Below are 25,112 nucleotides of genomic sequence, written 5' to 3' on the forward strand. Positions count from 1 at the left end.
ACTGAATTCAAATATTCCATGATCTGTTAACCTGTAAATATTACAGCCATCAAGCAACCGTTGACATATATTGAGAATAGGTATCAACATTTAATAAAATGTATCTGGATCGGCGTAGGCTTGGAGGGCCGAAGGGCCTGTTCCTGTGCTGTAATTTTCTTTGTTCTTTGTATTGTGATGCCCAAGTGTTTATTGGTCATCATTGCCACAGTGGGCTTTGTCTTGAGATTAAACTTGCTGCTCCAGATTTAAAAATCATATTTACCCCATCCACCTAATCTAACAGAAATTTTCCCATTTTGCTACATTAGATTCATATGCAAGCATTAAAATTCAGAATCCAGGCCTAACTCAAACTGTCAGGCAAGCAATTTCCTGCAAAGAAGGTAGAATTAGTGTTGTACAAATTATTTTAGATTCTTGAATAAAAGGAAGCGAAAATGCTCTAAAATTTACAAAATTAGAAAATGTATTTAATGATTTTAGTTTTACAAACTGAACAACCAACCCATGTACAAAATAGGTTAATTCTAAAAAGTGACTTTTCCTGTCCTCGTTGATTTCTCATACTGTAATGATCAAATCATCAATCCTGTTGGTAACTGGGATCACGAGTGCATTACTGTGACGAAAGAGAGCTTACAAAAAGAAAACAATTTAAATGATTACAAAAATGTAAAAAACAAAATCAAAACAGGAGCCAAAAATTTATTATTTGAACATTTAAGAAACAACCTAAATTTAGATTGGAACCTTTTATACACCATTCCAAATTAAAAAAAAGTTCTTCATATCAACACTATGTACAAAAGTACTGTTAAAATAATTTATGCAAATGATTCACTTGCCAATGTATGAAAACCTATAATTATAATGTACACTTACTTGCAGCACTGTTAACAATGAGCTGGGAATACCAACATTTTGCATTGTGATAATGAGGGGAAAAAGGGAGAGAAACAGTGCCCAATATTGCAAAGTTAGATAGCTTAGCCATGCTGACTGCAGCGCAGACACTTTCCCGGCGAAAATGCAGACAGTAGGAATTAAGAGGCAAAAAAAAAAATTCCTGAATGTCAGCTATTCTGCAATTTCAGCAACCAGCTCAAATGAGCAATGTAAGCCTCAGGAAAAAGTTGATAGAATACCTCTTGGCTGCAGATTCCTTACAGCCCAGTGATAGAGAAAATAAGTTTGCTATCCTCATTTAAAATAAAAACACATGCTTCCAACTTTGCATTACTGACAAGAAGCCTCACCCATTAACAGTGGATTTTGGAAATTCAAGTATGTGCTAACAATTTTGAATAAAAATTGCTAGCAAATCATACCCAGTACATACAATACATATGAATTCCCAGTATACAGTATTGGGAGTAGGAGAGGCTCTCCACCTGTAGCATGAGGTTGGAAGATTATCCGTAATAAAAAGCACTGTTTGAGACACTGAAAAGCAGCTTTACAAAAAAACAGATGCCTAAATAAAGTTTGCTTTGCATCAGTTTGATATACATATTTCAGACTTGCATCCATGTAAACTGCAAAGTGCATTCATCAGTGCTCATCAACATGGTGGCTTGGAGGCTCCATCCTTAGCTAGACGGTCTGCTATTTCATTTCCTGTGAAACCAGCATGACCAGGCACATGCATCTGCAAAGCAAGCAGAAAGGTGCATGACACAGACATTCATTTTTATTTCAAACATCAAACAGTAGTTCGCCCAGTCTGGTATTTCATTGGTACGCGAGAATGATGTGACCACTTATGTGCCCCCCTACCCCCACCAGGGATCAAGCACCTCTCCACTTTATGTATGCCAACTTGTTGCATCCCAAGGCTGGCCTAGATTTAGCTGCAACCACCTCCCAGCCAATGTTCCACTAAGTTGCACGGGTGCACAGCAGCCTGACAAGTACAATGCGGGCCTGTTCTGGGATAAACAATGCGTGTGCACAGCTGCGCAAAATAATTTAAAAGGACCACACAGAGTAACTAAGTTTAAAGTGAACATTGCTTCCAGACCCTGACTTTGGCACCTCCATTACCTTTAGTTCAAAAGGCACCAAGCAGGTAGGCTAGGGATGTATTATTGGGAAAGTGTACCTTCACTGTCACAGAATTGTATTTATTTTCTCCTCTGTTTGAAACAATGCACCTTTAAGAGAGGCGCTTTTGGATTTCTGAGGCAGAGTGTGCCACAGCTGCACTGTTACCTAGGCTGAAGCAGGAGGTCACATGGTATAATGTTTCGATTTGAGTGTGTATAAAACTGGCAAAAACCAGCTGAAACCAGTTTTATGAGGGACTCCCCAGCAAAACTTGCTACTGAAGAGAAAAACGGTCCATTTTTCTCAGCAAAAATTCTACAAGGAGCTACAGGCCAAGTTAATTGCCTAAGAAGGAAAAAATCCTTTGAAGAGACTGTTCGTATTACTAAAGTTTCAACTGACACTCGTCAGTTTGAAAATTCAAGTTGACCTGCTGCTGTGCTCATCTCTGAAAAGAACTCTGATGCCTGCTGCAGCCAAAGTGTTTTGAATGCCAATCTACTGAAGGACCATTTCATCAAATCCGTGTGCGAAGACTTCGGGTGGCATCTGATTGTTCTAATCTAGACACCTCATCAATCAGGAACGTAACCCACAAAATATTTATTCTTAAACGGCTAATTCTTAAAAGATCATTTAAAAAAGGTTAACTTATTTGTGTGTATGTGAATGGGGAAAGTTAGGTTAAAATAAGTTATCAGGTCTTTTGATATAGGTTTATCTTAAGTGTTTAATATTTAGTTTTAATAGTTAATTTGTTGTCTAAAGATACCTAGTTTGGTCTGTTTTATTCTGGGGCAAGTGTTTAATTTAGCTGTTTTTCCGGTTGGGTGGAAAAACTTTAATAATATGCTGCGACTTGTGCAGCGATGGAACTGAATTGACAGTGCGTTGCTCCCGCCTCAGTTGTCACATCACCCACCTGATAATAGTTCAAGGCCCAATACTGACATCATAAAAATAACCAATAATATTTAATTAAAACTTTTTTGTTAAAGGAATTCCCTGCCTGCAAGTCCCACCTACCCATCACTCCCCCTCAGTCCTAGACTAGAAGGGAGTGCAGGGAGGTGTGTGGTGGTAGGGAGGCTGAAGATCTATGGCTCAGCAGTAATGGAGCAGGGAGGGGATCAGTGGTTGGGACATAAAACTTAATTTAAATGACCTTTCCTTGTTCCAATTTCTCCAACTTGACAGCTAGAGCCTTATTTCTGCTGGTTTCACAGGAGGTAAAGAGAGTAGAGAGACATGAACATGAAAAAGGAAAAACTGAGAAGCAGTGAGGAAAACTGAGAAAAAACAGCAGACAGGAAGGACTTACAGAAAGGGAGTGAACAAAAGTCAGCAAGAGAGAGAGATACAACAGCAAACATACAGAGGGAGAAGGAAAAAGAGGCGAGCGAGGGCACGAAAGATAGGGAGACCAAGGATCAGAGTATGGTCACAAGGAGACTTTTTTTGTTACAAGCAACGATATAGGTAACTAACTAGTAACTATGTGAAAGAGTTTTTGATAAATCTTGCATAAAATTCATAACTGCAATTTCCATTAGTTGCTCATTGGCTCATTTCAAAGGCATTCTGCAAATTCCCAAATAGGCACATACACTTGAGAACATCTAAGTGATAGTCAGAATACAACAGTACAGGAAATGGTCTTAGCTCTAGGCTTCTGGAAATATGAGCAAATATCCAGAGGTTCTAAGGTGGCAAAACCTCAGCTTGAAAATCCTTTCATCCATTACATAACATTGGTTATCTGGATAGAGTGCTCAAGGTCACACAGGAAGTGAAAAAATTTAAGTAATTTTTGTACTTTTCCCTGTAAATGAATATAAAAAAGGTGTGGGGATCATCTAGCGACTACATACTGTTATGGCCAGTTTACTGGACTTTTATTAACTCCTCCCACTAAAGCAGACGATAACAGGAACATAGAATCAATTTTAAATCAATTTTCTTGGCGTTCGTCCATGAACAAAGGTTGCATACCCATTCAATGTTTATACCAGAGGTCAATTTGTCAAGTCTTTCAAAGTCCTCTTTGTTGATTACGGATCCTCCAGAACGAAGCTGCCAGCCGTTAGTTTTCCAAGATTTGATCCACTTTGTGATACCTATTGGATAAAAGAACAAATTTGCATTTCTCTGCCCCTTTCACAAGCTCAGGATGTTCCAAAACACTTTACAGCAAATTAAGTACTTTGAAGTGTAGTTACTGCTGTAATTGTAGGATCATAGGAAATAGGAGCAGGAGTAGGCCACTCGGCCTGTCCAGCCTGCTCCGCCATTCAAACAGATCATGGCTGATCATCTACCTCTAGGCCATTTTTCTCCACTATTCCCATATCCCTTGATGTCATTAAGTATCCAGAAATCTACTGATTTCTGTCTTGAACATGCTCAATGATTGAGCTTCCACAGCCCTCTGGGGTAGAGAATTCCACAGATTCACCACCCCAAGTAAAGAAATTCCTCCTCATCATCATAAATGACCTGACCCTTACTCTGGGACTGTGTCCCCTGGTTGCAGACTCACCAGCCAGAGGAAACATCCTCTCCACATCCACCCTGTAAGTTTCAATGAGATCACCTCATTTTTAGAAACTCTAGAGAATACAGGCCCAGTTTCTGCAATCTCTCCATCATAGGGATTAGTCTGGTGAACCTCCATTGCATTCCCTGTATGGCAAGTGTATCCTTCCTTCAATAAGGAGACCAAAACCATACACGATACTCCAGGTGCAGTCACCAACACTTTATATAATTGAAGCAATATATCTTTACTCCTGTATTCAAATCCCCTTGTAATGAAGATCAACATACCATTAGGCTTAATTGCTTGCTGCACCTGCATACTAGCTTTTAGTGACTCATGAACAAGGACACCCAGGTCTCTGAACATCAACACTTCCCAACCACTCACCGTTTAAGAAATACTCTGCTTTTCTATTTTTTTTTCTATCAAGTGGATCACTTTACACGTATTCACATTATATTCCATCTGCCATGTTCTTGCCCAGTCACTTAGCCTGTCCAAGTCCCCTTGAAGCCTCTTTGCATCCTCCTCACAACTTTCATTCCCTCCTACAACAAAAACAAGAAATGCTGGAATCACTCAGCAGGTCTGGCAGCATCTGTGGAAAGAGAAGCAGAGTTAACGTTTCGGGTCAGTGACCCTTCTTCCGAAGGTTAACTCTGCTTCTCTTTCCACAGATGCTGCCAGACCTGCTGAGTGATTCCAGCATTTCTTGTTTTTGTTTCAGATTTCCAGCATCCGCAGTATTTTGCTTTTATTACATTCCGTCCTAGTTTTGTGTCATCGGCAAATTTGGAAATATTAAATTGGTCCCCACAGCCAAATCATTTATATAGACTGTAAACACCTGTGGCCCAAGCACCGATCCCCAATAGTAACATCCTGCCATCCTGAGAATGACCCATTTATTCCTATTCTCTGCTTTCTATCTGTTAACCAACTCAATCCATTGCAGTATATTACCCCCAATTCCATGTGCTCTAATTTTGTTTACTAACCTCCTGTGTGGGACCTTATCAAAAGCTTTCTAAAAATCCAAATATACCATATCCACTGGTACTCCATCTATGTTACAAGTAACATCCTCAAAAAACTCCAACAGGTTTGTCAAACATGGATTTCCCTTTCACAAATCCATGTTGCCTTTGCCCAATCATATTTTCCAAGTGTCTAGTTATCTCATCCTTAATAATAGATTCTAACATTCTCCCTACTACTGACACAGGTAACAAAGTAGCAGCTAATTTGGAAACCAACCTTTTGCATGAGTTCAATGTAAAGTGCACATTACTCTCCCCAGTCATTTCAGGAAGTCAAAAACATTAGCCAAAACAGTGAGCACCAGCAGGTTATTCAGTGTGAGGGCAGAGCATGAGCCTGATCAACAAAAGTGCATTTCCCAGCAGAAATCACTGAATAGTAATCAGAAGCAAAAACTGACTTAGTTTTAAGTCTAGATTCTCATGATGTGGGCATTGCAGGTTTAGGCAATTTATTGGTTGCCCCAAGAACAAGTAACCTTCTTGAATCACTGGAGTCCATTTGGTGAAGGTATTCCTAGTAATGCTGTTAGGTATGAAGATCCAGAATTTTGACCCAGCAATGGTGAAGGAACAGCAATACATATCCAAGTCAGAACTGAGTGCAACTTGGAGAAGATGGTGTTTCCATGCACCTGCTGTCATTCTTCAAGGTAGTGGAAATTGTTGATTTGGGAGTTCTACCAAACAAGACCTAGCAGCTTACTGCAGCGCATCTTGTAGATATCACATACTGCAGCCACGCTATTCTGGTGGTGGAAGGGTTGAATGTTTAAGTTTGTGGATCGGGTACTGATTAAGTGGACTGTTGAGCTGAGTTATATGAATGTAATAAAAACTAACTGCAGTCTGTGATAAAATACGATGTAGATTCACAGCACCAATACTGTAATTATTTTTTTAAATGACCATGTGTTCCTCAGCAGCTAAATGTGTACAAGAACATGCAGATCAGACAGATCTTGGATTTGATCCAGTCTGTGCCTTTAGACAGGGCAACAACTAAACTCAGCCACATGTATTAGTGAGAAGAAAAAAAAAAGACCCAGATTCCTATTCCTCATCACAATCCTGTGACTGTTGCTGGTAACTGCATGCCCTTACCGGGTATGCTCCCAAATGAAAAGCTGACACTGAGTAGGCTCACACAGGAAGAATGGCCAAGGTAAAGTGTTGGGACGGTCACCATGAATCAGTGTTTTCAAGTTCATCGCTTGACTTTATGGTAATCATAAGTTTCCCACAAACATACTTGTAGAACATAATAAAAATCTGTCCTTTATGTTCAAGCTACTTACCATTAATTGTAAACATACTGTCTGTGAAAATAACCAATTTTTCGATATTAAGTTCCTTTGCCTGCTCAATTGCCCGACAAGCTGCCTTAAAAAGAAAAAAAGATAACAAGCAATTAGTCACTTCTAGCTCAAATGTTTGACAAGAGTGCAGGTTTTACAAATTCCAGTTTGCATGTCTTCGTTTATACAGTGAGAAAATTGGTTAGCCAACATAAAATAATACATCAATCACTTAATAAAACTTGTGTGCACTTCTGTGTACAGACAAGACTTTGCAACATTTTGGATATATATCTTCATACAAAATACTTACAACTATTTCTGCTCTTTGGTTGGTCTGTCTTCCTGAAAGTCTTTCACTTAGGTTTCTGAGAAAAAAAGTTAAAGAATTAACAGTAAAGAGCACTGTAAAAAAAAAAAGGCTATGTTTGCTGACAATACAACCGCTATGTGACACAGTATTGGCACATGTGCAAATGCAGCCTCATCGATTGAAACCTCAGTGTCTGCGACATCTCAGGCAGAAAAACAATTTGACATAAAAAATGAATTGAACCCAAACCCTCACCCCTCAATGGCTGCAATCAATGCCTCCACCGCCCCCACAGATCCCCTCTCCCTCCTGCCATCACTGCTTTGTTTGCTGCTCACTCCCGCAATCGCTGCTTCCCTTCGCCATTCCCCCCCATGCCCACCGGTTGCTCCCTGCAGAAGCCCGGAGGGAGCGCATGGGATGAGAGCAGCGAGCATAGGAGGAAGTGGTGAAGGGAAATGCCGATCGTGGGAATGAGCAAGAAATCGAATGCAGCGATTGTGGGAGGGAGCAGAAACAATGTGGCAATTGAAGGGCTGATTGTGGGAGGGAGCGGGGTACTGTGGCAGGGGTGGAGGAGGCGATCATGTCCATTGAAGAGGCAACACACAAACGTCATTATGTGGTGACGTCGCCACGCGCGTGCGCGGATTCATATTGGTAAGCTGACAAATGTTCGGACGCACTGATGACGTTGGTGATCACTCTGCACATGCTCGGGGCGGTAAGGAGAGTCTCCAATAAATAATTTTTTTTTTTTAATTAAATCGCCCATAATACCAAATTCCTGAAGTGTTACATTCATGGAGGGGGGCTGCAGGAAAAGACTTATGGGTCACAGGATTTTGGAAAAGTGAAATGGGTGTAGTGGGATATTCCAGATCACCACTTAGCTTTGCATTCAGAATACACATGAACACTTAATGACTTGTGAGCACAGCGAACCTCAGGTTTCTTCTGGGGAGGGCAATGCTTTTTAAAAAGTTATTTTGTCCCACTTTCCTCACCTGTCCTACATTTGCAAGGCATCATCCAAGCTCCAAAAGCTCCAGGAAGCTGCCCAAAAGAACCACACTCAGTGCTGTATCACAAAAAGGTAGCTAAGTTTGGGGAACTCCAATAGAAAATTGTTAGCACCACTTAAGTCCCAATATTCCACTGTGCAATACGTTCGAACACTCTGCCTCAGTAACTAATTTACTATTGTTATGACCGAGACAAGAGGAGTGCACTGTCTTCCAGTTCCACTTCTTCACAGGTCACAACATATATTTAAATGTTTACCCTGTTATCGATACAGCCAATCATAAACTCTATATTTTTATCCCAGAATATAGCAGATTTCTTAAACTGATCAGTTTATTATAAAATAAGACTTAACCAGTAACAAAGCAAAGCATTAACATACAGATTTCAAAATATGAAATCTTTTTTTTTTACAATTACAGAGACTGGAAAAAATACATAATTTCACTCTGAAGAAGTCTGTCACAAAACACGACAAAAAAAAACTACTTTGGCCAAATACTTGCTAATTCTTGACAAAAAAAAGATATGGAAGGAAGTCAGTTGTCCCTCTTTTGGTCTGGAATCCAGGTGTAGAGAGACGGGTCACTGGGTTAGTTTCAGAAGCAGTCCATTCTGCAGGCGTCTAGAATTATTCTAGAAGGCTTTCTGGCAGAAATGTGGCATCAAGGTTTTCCACCAGCACACACTTGGATCGCAGGATTCCCACCCTGCACCCCCATCCCCACCCTTCTCAGGAGCTATATGGCACCAGGATTTTTTTTTGCTCTTCCACACTGTACCTTGGCAGGATTTCTTCAGAAAGGTAAAGGAGGAAGTGAGTTGGGTGATTTTTTTTTCCTTGGCAGGAAACCACCAACTGTCTTCAAGCAGTTCACTCCAACTAACTGAAAACAATGTCCAAACCCCAAAGAGTGTGATCAACCACCTCCTGGTCTCCACAAACCTTGACATGCTGCTTCTCTGTAACCATTCTCTCTCCTCCACCCACCACCCCCAACCCCCCACTCCCCCACCCCCCCCCCCCCCCCCCGCCCCAAGTCACCAAGGGTTCTGCTGTTTTCTGAGCCCAAATCAGAGGTGGCCTCTAGCACAGGTGGCTTTCAAACATCTTGTCCAGTCAGTGAACTTGATAAAATAAAGCACATCCATGGAATTTTATTTTTTTCTTTTGAAGACTTGTTAAAACTGAAAAGGGAAGCACTTTCATAACACTATTGAACTTACATCACAATCGGATAGACCATGGTATTGCTCATGGTGAATCAGAGGATGAGACTTTATAACAGAAGGAATGGAACGTCGTGTGGCCTAAATTTATTTAAATCAGGGTCAGTGTCTTATCGTGACCAACTAAGTTAAATTCTATTTTTATTACATGGCACTTCAATCCTGAAGCAACTGTAAAACTTCTGACTTCATGATTCGGCCAATTTCACTGAAAATCCTTAAGTCAGTGGTCTTTATTAATATATATTTAACTTTTTTTTTTACAATTAACATAGCAAATTATATCAGTTAGTTACATGAGGCTGATCAGAAGGAAGGCGTGGGGAGGGGGGGGGGGGCTTAACAGTTATGGGAGCTACACTGGCTAACAGAGGATGCTTCTGCGGTATGGCAGTACCACACGGAGGAGAAACTCAGGCTCTATTATCACTGAGGGGATAGAATATGGAACCCAATTTACTAAATGATTCCTGGCAGTGACAGGAATGGGAGTGTGTGGTGTGGGGGCACAGGAGGGGAAGTGACAGCACTCAGGGGAATGAGAACAGTATCTGGTCTGATAGCACTGGGGGAGGGGGTCATACCAAGTGCTATCACTGTTCTGGAAATCCCCAAGATGCATCAGCACTGGGGCAGGGTTAAGCAATTAAAGTCAGCTATCACAGCTAACCCAAAGTTACTATACTAATTATCCCAGCAGTCGAACACTCATTTAAAACTGCCTGATTACACTGGAGAACCCACAGAATGGAAAAACAAGCAGTAACAAAACAGTAACAACCATAGTAACAAAATGTTCACTTACAAATCATTACAATTCAATTGATGATTGTCTTTGAAGTGTATTTGATATTTTTTTCTAATTGAAAACAAATTCCATCACTTACAGGGAATGGCCAGGTCCCCAGTACACACCAATTCCAGCTTGAGCTCGTTTCCGCCCGTTTCCTGAACAGCAGCCATCTGTATAAACTGCAACAGCATCTCCTGATCGAAGCAGAAATACTTGGATTTTGTTCACATAATGACATCTGAGCAACATATTATGGAAGGAATCCCTTCAACAAATTCTTAGAGCCAGAAGTGCAGCAGAACTCCGGAAACAGTTCATATTTTCAACCCCAGAGAGTCAATTATTTAGCTGCACCCTGGTATTCAGTTCCAGGACAAGTAGAAAAGTAAGCCCAGCGAGTTTACCATGCAACTAATCCATACTACAACAACTTGAAATTAGACTGTTGATGTAGAAAACATCTCAAAGCATATTTAAAAATGCTGACAAATATTGAAATAGTAGGAGGGGTACCCAAAAGTTTGATCAAAAGGTGGATTTTAAGGAGTGTCTTAAAAAAGAGGTGGAAGAGCTTTTGGCAGGAATTCCACATCATGGGGCCTACGTAGTTGAAAGCACAGCCACCAATGGTGGGAGGGCACAGCTGTAGAGTTGAAGAGGTTACAGAGGTAAGGAAGGCTGAGGCAACAAAGGGCATTAAACACAAGGATTTCAATTCTGAGGCATTGGACGACCATCAGTCAAGGTAGGTGACCAAGAGGAGGGTTGATGGGTGAGTGAGATTACACTCGATAGAGCGTTTAATGCAGACGCTGGACTGTATAATTTGACCTCCCACACAGATGTTGAATACCAAATGGCTGAGGCAGTGGCGTAGTGGTATTGTCACTGGACTAGAAACCCAGAGTACTGCTCTGGGAACATGGGTTCAAATCCCACCATAACAGAAGGTGGAATTTGAATTAAATTAATAAATCTGGAATTAAAAGCTAGTCTGATGATGGCCATGAAACCATTGTCAATTGTTGGAAAAAACCCATCTGGTTCACTAATGCCCTTTAGGGAAGGAAATCTGCTGTCCTTACCTGGTCTGGCCTATATGCGACTCCAGACCCACAACAATGTGGTTGACTCATACATGCCCTCTGAAACGGCCTAGCAAGCCACTCAGTTGTATCCAACCGCTACGAAGTCAACGAGAAGGAATGAAACTGGACGGACCAACCGGCATCAACCTCAGCACTGGAAACAACAATGGCAAACCCAGCCCTGCCAACATTGCAAAGTCCTCCGTACGAACATCTGGGGGCTTGTGCCAAAGTTGGAGAGCTGTCCCACAGACTAGTCAAGCAACAGCCTGACAGCATACTCACAGAACCATACCTGACAGACAATGTCCCAGACACCACCATCACCAAACTGTCCCACCAGCAAGGACAGACCCAGCAGAGGTGGTGGCACAGTGGTTTACAGTCAGGAGGGAGTTCCCGAGAGTCCTCAAAATCAACTCTGAACCCCAAGTCTCATGGCATCTGGTCAAACACACGCAAGGAAACCTCCTGCTGATTACAACCTGCCGCCCTCCCTCAGCTGATGAGTCGGTACTCCTCCATATTGAACACCTCTTAGAAGAAGGACTGAGGGTGGCAAGGGCACAGAATGTACTCTGGGTGGGGGACTTCAATGTCCATCACCAAGAGTGGCTCGGTAGCACCACTACTGACTGAGCTGGCCAAGTCCTAAAGGACATAGCTGCTAGACTGGGTCTGCAGCAAGTGGTAAGGGAAGCAACCAGAGGGAAAAACATCCTTGACCTCATCCGCACCAATCTGCCTGCCGCAGATGCATCAGTCCATGACAGTATTGGTAGGAGTGACCACCGCACAGTCCTTGTGGAGACGAAGTCCCGCCTTCACATTGAGGATACCGTCCATTGTGTTGTGTGGCACGACCACTGTGCTAAATGGGATAGATTTCAAACAGATCCAGCAATGCAAAACTGGGCATCCATGAGGCACTGTGGGCCATCAGCAGCAGTAGAAGCTGTAACCTCATGGCCCGGCATATCCCCCACTCTACATATTACCATCAAGCCAGAAGACCAACCCTAGTTCAATGAAGAATGCAGAAGGGCATGCCAGGAGCAGCACCAGGTATACCTAAAAATGAGGTGTCAACCTGATGAAGCTACAACAGAGGACTACATGCGTGCCAAACTACATAAGCAGCATGCGATAGACAGAGCTAAGCAATCCCATAACCAACACTTCAGATCTAACCTCTGCAGTCCTGCCACATCCAGCTGTGAATGGTGGTGGACAATTAAACAACTAACTGGAGGAGATGGCTCCACAAATATCCCCATCCTCAATGATGGGGGAGCCCAGCACATTAGTGCGACAGATAAGGCTGAAGCATTTGCAACAATCTTCAGCCAGAAGTGCCAGGTTGATGATCCATCTAGGCTTCCTCCTGAAGTCCCCAGCATCACAGATGCCAGACTTCAGCCAATTCGATTCACCCCGTGTGATAAAGAAACAACTGAAGGCACTGGATACTGCAAAGGCTATGGACCCTGACAATATGCCAGCAATAGTACTGAAGACCTGTACTCCAGAACTTGCCGCGCCCCTAGCCAAGTCTTCCAGTACAGCTACAACACTGGCATCTACCTGGCAAGGTGGAAAATTGCCCAGGTATGTCCTGTACACAAAAAGCAGACAAATCCAACCCGGCCAATTACCGCCCCATCAGTCTGCTCTCAATCATAAGTAAAGTGATGGAAGGTATCAACAGTGCTATCAAGCAGCACTTGCTTAGCAATAACCTGCTCAGTAATGCTCAGTTTGGGTTCCGCCAGGGCCACTCAGCTCCTGACCTCATTACAGCCTTGGTTCAAACATGTACAATAAAAAAAATTGAACTGGAGGCGAGGGGAGAGTGACTGCCCTTGACATCAAGGCAGCATTTGACTGAATATGACATCAAGGAGCCCTAGCAAAACTGGAGTCAATGGGAATCGGGGGGGAAAACTCTCCGCTGGTTGGAGTCATACCCAACGCAAAGGAAGATAGCTGTAGTTGTTGGAGGTCAATCATCTGAGCTCCAGGACATCACTGCAGGAGCTCCTCAAGGTAGTGTCCCAGGCCCAACCATCTTCAGCTGCTTCATCAATGACCTTCCCTCCATCATAAGGTCAGAAGTGGGAATGTGCACTGATGATTGCATAATGTTCAGCACCATTCGCGACTCCTCAGATACTGAAGCAGTCCGTGTAGAAATGCAGCAAGACCTAGACAATATCCAGGCTTGGGCTGATAAGTGGCAAGTAAAATTCACGGCACACAAGTGCCAAGCAATGACTATCTCCAACAAGAGAGAATCTAACCATCTCCCCTTGACATTCAATGGCATTACCATCGCTGAATCCCCCATTATCAACATCCTAGGGGCTACCATTGACCAGAAACTGAACTGGAGTAGCCATATAAATACCATGGCGACAAGAGCAGGTCAGAGGCGAGGAATCCTGTAGCGAGTAACTCACCTCCTGACTCCCCAAAACCTGTCCACCATCTACAAGGCACAAGTCAGGAGTATGATGGAATACTCTCCACTTGCCTGGATGGGTTCAGCTCCAGCAACACCTAAGAAGCTCGACACCATCCAGGATAAAGCAGCTCACTTGATTGGCACCCCATCTACAAGCAATCACTCCCTCCACCACCGACACACAGTGGCAGCAGTATGTACCATCTACAAGACGCACTTCAGCAAAGCATCAAGGGTCCTTAGGCAGCACCTACCAAACCCACGACCTCTACCAACTAGAAGGACAAGGGCAGCAAATACATGGGAACACCACCACCTGCAAGTTCCCCTCCAAGTCACACACCATCTTGACTTGGAACTATATCACCGTTCCTTCACTGTCGCTGGGTCAAAATCCTGGAACTCCCTAACAGCACCGTGGGTGTACCTACCCCACATGGATTGCAGTGGTTTAAGGCGGTAGCTCACCACCACCTTCTCAAGGGCAATTAGGGATGGGTAACAAATGCTGGTTTAGCCAGCGATGCCCACATCCCATGAATGAATTTTTAAAAATAGGCCTCAAAATAGAGAATATTTAAATTAAACTTAACTATATTTCATGCGGGTGAAAATAGTGACCACAGCAGTTGTCCCAATGAACATGGCGGTCCAGTTATTGAAAATCAAGCCACAAGTATCAGCTTCTTGACACCACTTACCACCTGTGTACCAATGCAAAATGCATTTGAGGGGAAAACAAATTCCTTAACTCTTGAAGAATTTTGTATTCTTAGGTAACATACAAAAGCTCAAGAATCACTCAAGATGACAGTAAAGTGAAAGGTGACAATTATTTCTACTGTTTTCCTTTCTTAATTTTCCCTTTAATTTTATATTGTGACGGAAACCACACCCGCCAAATGGAAACATTAATTCCGTCATATGGGGCGCTATTTGAATGCTTACTAGACATTGAACATAACTTGTTTAAAAAAGACCACAGAGCAGTGGCTGTAAACATGGCTGCACATTTACATTCTGAAAAACAGCTGCATGGAGTGACAGTGGGAGTACTCCCTGATTCAATTAGCCAGATATGTTTTGTCAATAGTGATGATGAAAAGATTGAGAGTCATTGCCTATGTAAGAGCTAGCACTCCATCACCACCACCCCCCCTCCACCTGAGTGTTGTGTAAACTTTGAAGAATTAACTTCACAGGCAATACTGTTTCAAACAAAGAGCTAATCACATGACTAACCTGCTGGCCAACCTGAGAGTTGATTGAATTGTGCTCAGAGAAACGTTTTGAAGCAGACTGCATTTTGAAGACCAATTAGAAGGTCTTTTACTGTCTCTCACGCAAAGTTCCAGGGACCCATGGAAGTAACTTAAGCCTCAAGACAGAAGACCCTGCAGCATTCTGGTACCAGTGAAACAAGTTTGAAAGTGTGCACTGGGCCCCAACGAGAACTGCAAGACTTAACTTCAAAGACTTTACATTCGACCCAAAACTAGTAATTGAATTCCATCTACTACTTCAAACCTTCCCCCCTTTAATTCTTTCTTCTCCTCTGTATCTATTTGCGTGTTTATCGCGTTTGCACGCTAGCATGGTCACATCCTGTATTCTTAATAGTTTTAACCGAGTTAAGAGTTTATTAACCTTAAAACTTATACCTTTGTTTAAAATCTGAGAAACCTGTCTGGTTGATTTTTTTTTTACAATTGCAATTAGAGAGCAGCGAGCAAGGACTCGCTGAGATGAAGCTAAAAACACTGGCTAGCTGAAAGAAGACAGAGTGTGGTGGTTGATGGCAAATGTTCATCCTGGAGTTTAGTTACTAGTGGTGTACCGCAAGGATCTGTTTTGGGGCCACTGCTGTTTGTGATTTTTATAAATGACCTGGAAGAGGGTGTAGAAGGGTGTGTTAGTAAATTTGCGGATGACACGAAGGTCGGTGGAGTTGTGGATAGTGCCGAAGGATGTTGTAGGGTACAGAGGGACATAGATAGGCTGCAGAGCTGGGCTGAGAGATGGTAAATGGAGTTTAATGCGGAAAAGTGCGAGGTGATTCACTTTGGAAGGAGTAACAAGAATGCAGAGTACTGGGCTAATGGGAAGATTCTTGGTAGTGTAGATGAACAGAGAGATCTTGGTGTCCAGGTACATAAATCCCTGAAGGTTGCTACCCAGGTTAATAGGGCTGTTAAGAAGGCATATGGTGTGTAAACTTTTATTAGTAGGGGGATCGAGTTTCGGAGCCACGAGGTCATGCTGCAGCTGTACAAAACTCTGGTGCGGCCGCACCTGGAGTATTGCGTGCAGTTCTGGTCACTGCATTATAGGAAAGATGTGGAAGCTTTGGAAAGGGTGCAGAGGAGATTTACTAGGATGTTGCCTGGTATGGAGGGAAGGTCTTACGAGGAAAGGCTGAGGGACTTGAGGTTGTTTTCGTTGGAGAGAAGGAGCAGGAGAGGTGACTTAATAGAGACATATAAGATAATCAGAGGGTTAGATAGGGTGGATAGTGAGAGTATTTTTCCTCGGATGGTGATAGCAAACACGAGGGGACATAGCTTTAAGTTGAGGGGTGATAGATACAGGACAGATGTCAGAGGTAGTTTCTTTACTCAGAGTAGTAGGGGCGTGGAACGCCCTGCCTGCAGCAGTAGTAGACTCGCCAACTTTAAGGGCGTTTAAGTGGTCATTGGATAGACATATGGATGAAAATGGAATAGTGTAGGTCAGATGGTTTCACAAGTCGGCGCAACATCGAGGGCCGAAGGGCCTGTACTGCGCTGTAATGTTCTAATTCTAAAAGTTAAACTTTGTGACGGCCAAATTAGAAAAAGGCCGAGAAGGCAGCCCTAGACCCCTTCCTCACCTGGTCGTAACAATATTATTCAATGGGCATCCACTTTTAATGTTAGCTGTGGCTCAGTTGGCAGCACTCTCGTCTCAGTCCCAAGGTTCTGGGCTCAAGTCCCACTCCTGGGTTGGAGTACAAAAATCAAAGCTGACACCGCAGTGCAGCACTGAGGGAGCACCACACTGTTGGAGGTGCCACCTTTCAGATGAGATGTTAAACCGAGGCCCCATCTGCTTGCTTGGGTGGACGTAAAAGATCCCATGGCACTACTTCGAAGAGGAGCAGGGGAGTTATCTCCAGTGTCTTGGCCAATATTTATCGCTCAATCAACATCACAAAAACAGATCAGCTGGTCATTATCCCATTGCTGTTTGTGGGAGTTTGCCGTGTGCATACTGGCTGCCGCATTTCTTGCATTACAACAGTGACTACACTTCAAAACAATACTTCATTGGCTATAAAGGGCTTTGAGACGCCCAGGGGTCACGAAAGGCACGATATAAAAGTCTTTCTTAACTTACTCTTTCCATCTGCCAGTCACCCACCAACTATTTTCAATGCCAGCTTCCTTCTGCTTCACAGAAAATTCATCCAATTGAATTTTTTTCTAGATAATGAAGGGGAAATTACTGAAGGTTGAAATAATTTTGCCAATAAAGTAAGAGGTTCAGTTTTTTCCAAACGTTCTTCAGATAACAATGGAAAGCAAGGGGCAATGGAGAAAGCAATTCATGGGCAGCTTAAGCAGGAAATATTTAAACAAGCTCCAACTAGTGGAACCCAAGAAGGGAGGAGGGGGAATAAGTGCATTACATACTTTGTAAATTTTAAATGTCCATGTGGTTAAAAAGAAATTGAAGATTAATTTGCTTCCTTGGTTTTTTTTTTAAATCTCGGCATGCTTCAATAGTCGTAGCCAACTGTACAATCCCATATAATCTTGTCGGCAATAAACTATACCAAATTCATCTATACTTAACATAAAAGACTGAATCTTATTTTAGTCTTTTTAGGTTACATCATAGGAATAAAACAATATTTTCACCTACCCATGTAAGTGAACTTCTGTTCTGAGTCACTGAATGACTTTGTGCTTTTGAAACGTTTTGTGCACGGCTCGCTGTCAGCATCAGATGACTCGTGTGAACGTTTTTCCCCATTACCGTTCTGTATTTTTGACTCATCAGCAGACTTGCTTTGGCCACTACATTCTGAAGGAAAGTATTAAATGGTTAGTTCTATTGCAATTTAATTAAAATATGCAGATTTAAAGATTGATTCTCCAGGACCCATCTGGTTCGCTAATGTCCTTTAGGGAAGGAAATTCTGCAGTCCTGACCTGGTTTGGCCGAGATGTGACTCCAGATCCACAGCAATGTGGTTGACTCAAATGCCCTCTGAAATGCTTGGCAAGCCACTCAGTTTTCAAGGGCAATTAAGGATGGCAACAAATGCTGGCCTTGCCATCAACACCCACTTCCCATAAAAAGAACAAGTAAAGTAGGAACAAATTTCAAGAAAGCAAGAGATGGTATAAAATACTATTTGGAGACTGCGCAAGTTTCAGGAAAACGATCACATCTGATGAAAGTACTCAAATAGTTTTCATTTTCCAGGAAGACAACACAAGGAAGAATAAGCAGGATCCAGCACATTTGGCTATGCCTCAACCTCTTCTTTCTTCGTCACTAAATTGGCAAACGGAACGTGATCTCCAAATAATTTTGTGGACCAAACCAGGGCAGTCCCAAGCTCAAATCAACAGAATTCAGCCATGGTTATGGGAGGGGCACTAAAATTTGTCTCCTGACTCTAATGCAGGGACACTGAGGTAAAAAAGAAGAAAAAATATCAGCCAGGGTTCATATTTCTGGTTGCTATTCACTGTGCATGTATGAACATTGAGCTTGGTTGTGATGTCCCAATGACTAAACAGACTGCTATCCTTCATTATCAAAAGCTCTTTTTTATAGTTCATGGAATGTGGGCATCGCTAGCAAGGCCAGCACTTATTTCTCATCCCTAATTGTCCTTGAGAGGTGGTGGTGAGCTGCCTTCTTGAAACACTGCAGTTCCTGTGATTAACAGCTGTGTAAAGTAGTGGAGGCCACCAATAAAAATGTACATCAACAAAGTCAACACATTCAGGAAGGGAGGAAGGAGCAAAATATTGTTCAGTTTTTTTTTAATATGTAGTTTTAACCTAAATCTAAGAAAAACTGGACCATGTTAGGTAATTCATTATCAAATGGGTTCCAAGCACATCCTAACTGGGATCATTCAATACCCATACAAAATCATTGTACTTTTATTCTTTTAAAGGTTATAGAATCACAATCCCAATCATTGAGTAAAATTACTCCACATTTCAGTGGAGTCAGCACTGCAAGTTAAGGGCAGGTGCTTACACTGTGCCTGTTGATCCTCCTACCTTTCCCCACCTATTAACAAGGATCTCCCAAGTTGCCTTTCAATTCAACTACTGGACCTTTATACACTGCCAAAGCTATTTCTACTGATCCAGCAATTCAAACAGTTCTGTGTTTCTCTTATTCTGTGCAACAGAAAACATCTAACCTCAGCTCCAACGCCTACCTTTCTTGAGACTTGCCATACCACTCATGCATTTCAGATAGTGCTGCGACTGGAAAAATTTCAACGTTAAATAAACGTCACTAAATTCACTTTTATATTTACCACCGATATCTCAGCAGAATTAATTTTGTGCTGGTAGTTTGGATGCATGCAATAGTCTTTAAACTCTTCTGATGTAGCTTCCAAGAATCTTCCAAAGCTTCTCGGTTCAGAAACTGTGCCTTTAGATTGGAAATTATATGTCACGCTGCTAGAAGAAAGGTGAAAGGGGGAAGGCAGGGAATTATAGACCAGCAGGCCCGATATCTGTTGCCAGGAAATTCTGCATGTCTATAACGAAGGAGTGTGACTGAACACCTTGATAATTTTCAGCTAATCAGAGAGCCAGCATGGATTTGTGGTCAGTCATGCTTGACTAAACTGGTCAAATTTTTTGATGAGATGACTAAAGTAGTGGACAAGGGAGTGTCTGTGAATTATTTATATGGATTTCTAGAAGGCATTTGACAAAGTCGCTCATAAGAGAGTGTCAGCTGAAGTTGAAGCTCATGGAATTGAGAACAAATTATTGACCTGGTTAGGAAATCAGATGAATGGCAGGCAATAACAGCAGGGATAATGGGCAGATACTTTAACTGGCAGGACGCGACTAGTGGTGATCCACAGGGATCTGCGATGGGTCTTCAACTACATATATATATTTAATGACTTAGATGATGGGAGAGCCACATATCCAAGTTTGCCAATGACAGATTTAGGCAGCATTGCAAGCTGTGTAAGTGGAAACACAATTACAAAGAGATATTGATAGATTAAGTGAATGGGCAAAACTGTAGCAAATGTGAGGTCTTCAGAAGCAAAAAGGATAGATCAGGATACTTTCTAAAGGTGAAAAATTAGAAAACAAAGACTTAGGGATCAATGTACAGAAATCATTAAAATGTCATGGACAGGTACAGAAAAGAATTAAAAAGGCTAACCCAATGTCGGGCTTGATATCTCGAGGACTCAAATTTAAAAGGGGTACTAATTGTGCAACAGCTATACAAAGCCTTGCATCATAGATTTACCAGAATATTACTTGCACTCCGAGGGTTAAGTTACCAGGAGAGATTACACAAATTAGGGTTATATTTCTTGAAATTTAGAAGGTTAAGGGGTGATTTGATTGAAGTTTTAAAAATATTAGGGGAACAGATAGGCTAGATAGAAACTACTTGCGCTGGTTGGGGAGTCTGGGACTAAGGGAAATAGCCTAAAAATAAGAGCTAGACCTTCCCACATTTTACAGTGTTAAATCTTTTACTGGTTTGCAGTTTCCATTTAAGTATCGCATTATTCTTCCCAGTTCCTCACTATATTACAGTTTTTTCCCCTTCAAAACCTTTACTCTTCTACACATTTCAGTTATTTTAAATTTAATTCCCTATGCTTCATTTAATGAAAGCTCAATGCCGGTTTCTAACTTTCCTCTGGAGCGTTTAACATAACTGTTCTGCTGAAGGGTCACCCCACTTCATTATGTATTCAAAAGATATACTTTACCTGTTGAAGCAGCTTGTGAACTTGAAGCCACTGTACCTATAAACGACCATGCATCTTCTTCAGTAGCAAACTTCTTGAAACGGGCACAGGGAAATTTGTCTACTTGTTCTTTACATTCATCCCTAAGAGGAAAAAGTACACCATTTGAGGGGAACATAACACGCCAATTTTGTTAAATATTGTTTTATATAATTAATTGATTCTTAATTGCTCAGAACCTGAGATAAAGCTAAAGAATCGACTCGACTGGGGAATGCAGATTAATGCAGATTAGAAAGCAATCCACCCACCTCTGGGACAGATTAAAAATCAACCCAGACCAATGGCATGATGGCCCTTCTTCCTTATAGTTTAAAGGAGATGGTAAAATTAAAATGCACAAATTACACCCCTGTTTATATCTATAACATACTGAAAAATATATTTACTTCTGCACCCACTACCTGTTAAGAATTTACAATTTTATGTCCACCCTTATAATGGAAACTGCCTATGTAAACTTTTCAGGCTGTAATTACACCATCCTGTCAGGGTGTGCACTATACTGCAGCCAGTGGCAAGAGGATGCAATTACAGACTGGTAAATTTCCTTATAAATGTGGAAATGTGTTAAAAAGTGAATTACATCTGTACACATTAGTCCAATTATTCTCCACCTTCTAACCCATTCCATCTGAAGACTATACTTGATCTTTACTGCAACTAATGGGAGATCAATTTAATTTTTTTTTTATAAAGTGTTTCCCATTAGATATATTATTCTAATTCTATATAAACTTTCACTGCCAGAGACCTACAGTTCCCTTCCCACAATTTTATTACTCCCGCCTGCTTCTGTCAGTCTAAAACAGACAAAGGCCCACTACACAAAACTGCCAGTTTCACTCTCAGACCACAAAGCCATAACCTGTAAAATGGAATTTCAACCCAATCTGGTGGGGGCACCCTTCTGGAAAGTAGAGAGAAATCTGAAGCTATATCTTGCCCGTGATGAACCAAGAGCAATCAACAATGGGTAGAAAAATACTCCAGCTCCCAATGCAGGACACTCAAGCATAAAATTGATATAAATAAGCATAAAATTGGCTACAGACAGTGTAATTTTCATTTAAACACTGGTCACTAACTGGATTATATGCCATACATTACCAAACTTCATTGGCTATTCTATGTATGTTGTCACTTTCAGGTTTAATATAGTGCCTATAACGCCAGGCTAAAAGTATTTCAATAGGGCTAACAGGGTCTCTAAACATTCACCACAAATTGCAACAGAATAAAGTGTTAACAGTTTAATCATTCAAAAGTTGCAACATACATTCACAGTTGGTGTCATAACCCTTTATGAAGCAAATGGGAGGGAGCACAACATGGATTATAAAGTCTTTTGTCTTAAACTTATTTTCTCAGTTGAGTCATAAAAGAACAGAATACAACACCAGCAAAACCTTAATATTCCATACAACATTTGGAGCAGAGGACACGGAGGGGAGATTTAACTGAGGTGTATAAAATTATGAGGCCTAAATAGAGTGGATGGGACTCATTTCCCTCAACAGAGTTCCATAACCAGGGGCAGAGGTTTAAAGTAACTGGTAGAAAGATTGAAGGGGAGTTGAAGGGTATTTTTTTTAAACCCAGAAGGTGGTGGGGGCTAGGACACTCTGTCTGAAAGGACAGTAGAGGCAGAAACCCTCATCATCACATTGAAAAAAAAAACATGTTGTACTTGCGGTGCTGGAATCTACAGGGCTATGGACCAAAAGCTGGAAGGTGGGAATAGACTGGAGAGCTCTTTCTGGGCCAACACAGACACAATGGGCCGAATAGTCTCCTTCTGTGCACTCCATTTTCTTTGACCTGTAAACCCAATGAGGAACCAACTCAGACCGAGGGTCCAAACTGTAAACAGTCCCTCACTGCCGGGCCTGGACCCTCACTCACCAGGTTGCATACACTCCGGGCTTCCTCCCGGCCCTCACCGCGTAATAAAACCTGTTCTTCATTCCAACCGGAAGCGCTGCTATCAGCCCACGAAGCCGCCACATCCACCACGGCTCAGGGACCCCCCTCCCACTCACCGGGCCCGACCCTTTGTTGAGACCACGCCTCCTGATTGGCTGCGAGAAGAGTGCGCCCGTGGATTACTCCTGATTCCGAATGGACAATACCGACGTCAATCAGATGACGTCAGACACCCAGTCTGCCGACAGACACACCCCGTGCCACAGCGCCACCCGAAGGCAGGGAGGAGTCAACAGGGCACAACTTTTTGATTCATGTGGGCGGTGCTGCGCTGTTGGAATTGGATTATTCTCACTTTTGTTACCCGCTTGAATAGGGTTGCCTGGACATTGGAGTAACCTGGCTCTAATCGAATCTCAAAGTGTTACAGATTGCGGAATTTTAAACTTAAGTTAGTTGCCTGAGGAGAGAAAAACAGCCAGATGATGGCAAACCTGCCGAATATTTCCAATTTTTCTCTATTTCAGATTTCCAGCATCCACAGTATTTTGCTTTTGTGTTACTCGCGTTAGTATCTATGGTCTTTGACGCTGAAGTCTAATCACCCAGAGTTGCCACCGATGCAATTGCCCACCCCCAGTTCAGGATGGCAATTTTCCACCAATTGCACCTGTTGGTGATTTTCATCGCATTACGCCCACAAACACAGGCACCACTGGTCACAATCCAGTGTTCATCACCTTTACTTGCGGTGCCCCACAGACAACTGAAACCTGTCCCTGTTGTGTTTCTTCAGCTACTACTGCTACAATTACTTTAAATTAGTCTAAATTTAGTCAGTTACAGCAGAGTAGAACCTGTGTGGCTTCAGTTGAGTGCTGGTCAAAGGTCTTCCGTACCAAGGGCAGATCAAATCGAGTCAATTTAAGCCAATTAAAAAGTAAGACCGAGGGCATTAAATCGCTCAGTTGATGAATGGCTCATTTCCTTGCAAACCAACCCTTTTTGTAACAATGGAGAGGGCCACATTTTGCCGATTGCGGCCGGAGTGGAAATTGTTACTGCCCTCAATATAAAGACTTATTTATAGCCTATTTGTACAGCAACTCATAGGATAGTACAGAATGTTCCAAGCTTTAATCCAAAATGTCTGTGTCTGGACTAAGCATGTAAGATTTATCCATCAATCCCATCATCACTGATCCATACATATTAACCCACAAAACGTGGAAAATTTCATGAGCAACAACTTGATCTCGACAGCATCTCTATCACAGAAAATGTTCCAAAAACTGTACTGAGACCTAATCAAAAATATAATGCTGAATCAAAGAAAGGACTATTACAAGGAATGGCCAACAGATTGGTCAAAGAGATGGAATTTAAATACAATCTTAAAGGACAAAAGGGAGATGCAGAGGTACAGGGTTTGAGGAAGGTATTTCCAGAGCAAGGGGCCTAGGCAGCTGAAGGCAGGACTGCCAATGGTGAGGTGAAAGAAGGCGGTGATGCATGAGATCTGGAATCAGAGTTACAGAAAGTTTGGTTGTGAGGCAGGAGAATGTTACAACGATAGGGAAGAAAATGGCTATGAGGTGATGTAAACATGAAAATAAGAATTCCAAATTTGAGGCATTAAGAGACCAGGAGCCAAAAAGGACAGGAGTAAAAGGTTTGTGGGATTTGGTGCTGGATAGGATATGGAAAACAAAGTTTTAGATAAGATATAGAGAATGGAAGGCTGTCCAGGAGAACATTGGAATAGTCAAGTCTGGAAGTGATAAGGGCATAGCTAAGAGTTTCAGCAGCAGATGCATGGTTCATGTCAGGCAATGTTACGAACATACGAAGTAGGAGTAGGCCACTTGATCCCTCAAACCTGCTTAGCCATTCAATAAGTTCATGGCTGAACTGATTACTCCACATTTCCACCTACCTCTGATTACCTTCCACCCGGAGCTCAGACACTGGCCTGTGCTGGTAAAAACCAGTTTGAACTAATTAATTTATGTGACAAGACAAGGAGAGAGATCACAGGAATAGAGCCTTATTTGGACACGGTGTGATACCAGGGTCTTTGGGCCTGGGCCAATAAGGAGAAGATACGAACGAGGTGAGCAAGCCTAAACCAACGGGAAAGAAACAGCACAGTTTTGAAGAGATAAGAAAGAGAATACGTATGGAGAATCTCGGGCATAGAGTCAGCGAGAAACTCCACAGACCAACCATTGCAGAAGTGGAAGACCCTGCATGAGCAACGCGGCGACGATGTAAAAGAGAGAGAGAATGGAACGCCTGGCCAGCGTCAGCTCT

At 42.2% G+C, this 25,112-nt stretch overlaps 1 protein-coding gene across 1 annotated transcript; it reads right to left on the bottom strand.

Annotated features, from left to right (window-relative positions):
- Positions 1-446: 446 nt before the first annotated feature.
- On the bottom strand, positions 447-22,931 carry rnaseh1 (ribonuclease H1). The gene is made up of 8 exons (XM_068022217.1): positions 22,779-22,931; positions 20,835-20,956; positions 17,744-17,905; positions 10,383-10,482; positions 7,240-7,294; positions 6,927-7,011; positions 4,042-4,166; positions 447-1,651 (listed from the first exon to the last, which is right to left on the bottom strand). Exons 1-8 carry the CDS (start codon positions 22,880-22,882, stop codon positions 1,565-1,567), a joined length of 840 nt encoding a protein of 279 aa, XP_067878318.1. The 5' UTR covers positions 22,883-22,931; the 3' UTR covers positions 447-1,564.
- Positions 22,932-25,112: the final 2,181 nt, after the last annotated feature.

Source organism: Heterodontus francisci, chromosome 3 (assembly GCF_036365525.1).
Source record: "Heterodontus francisci isolate sHetFra1 chromosome 3, sHetFra1.hap1, whole genome shotgun sequence".
NCBI classification, from domain to species: Eukaryota; Metazoa; Chordata; class Chondrichthyes; order Heterodontiformes; family Heterodontidae; genus Heterodontus; species Heterodontus francisci.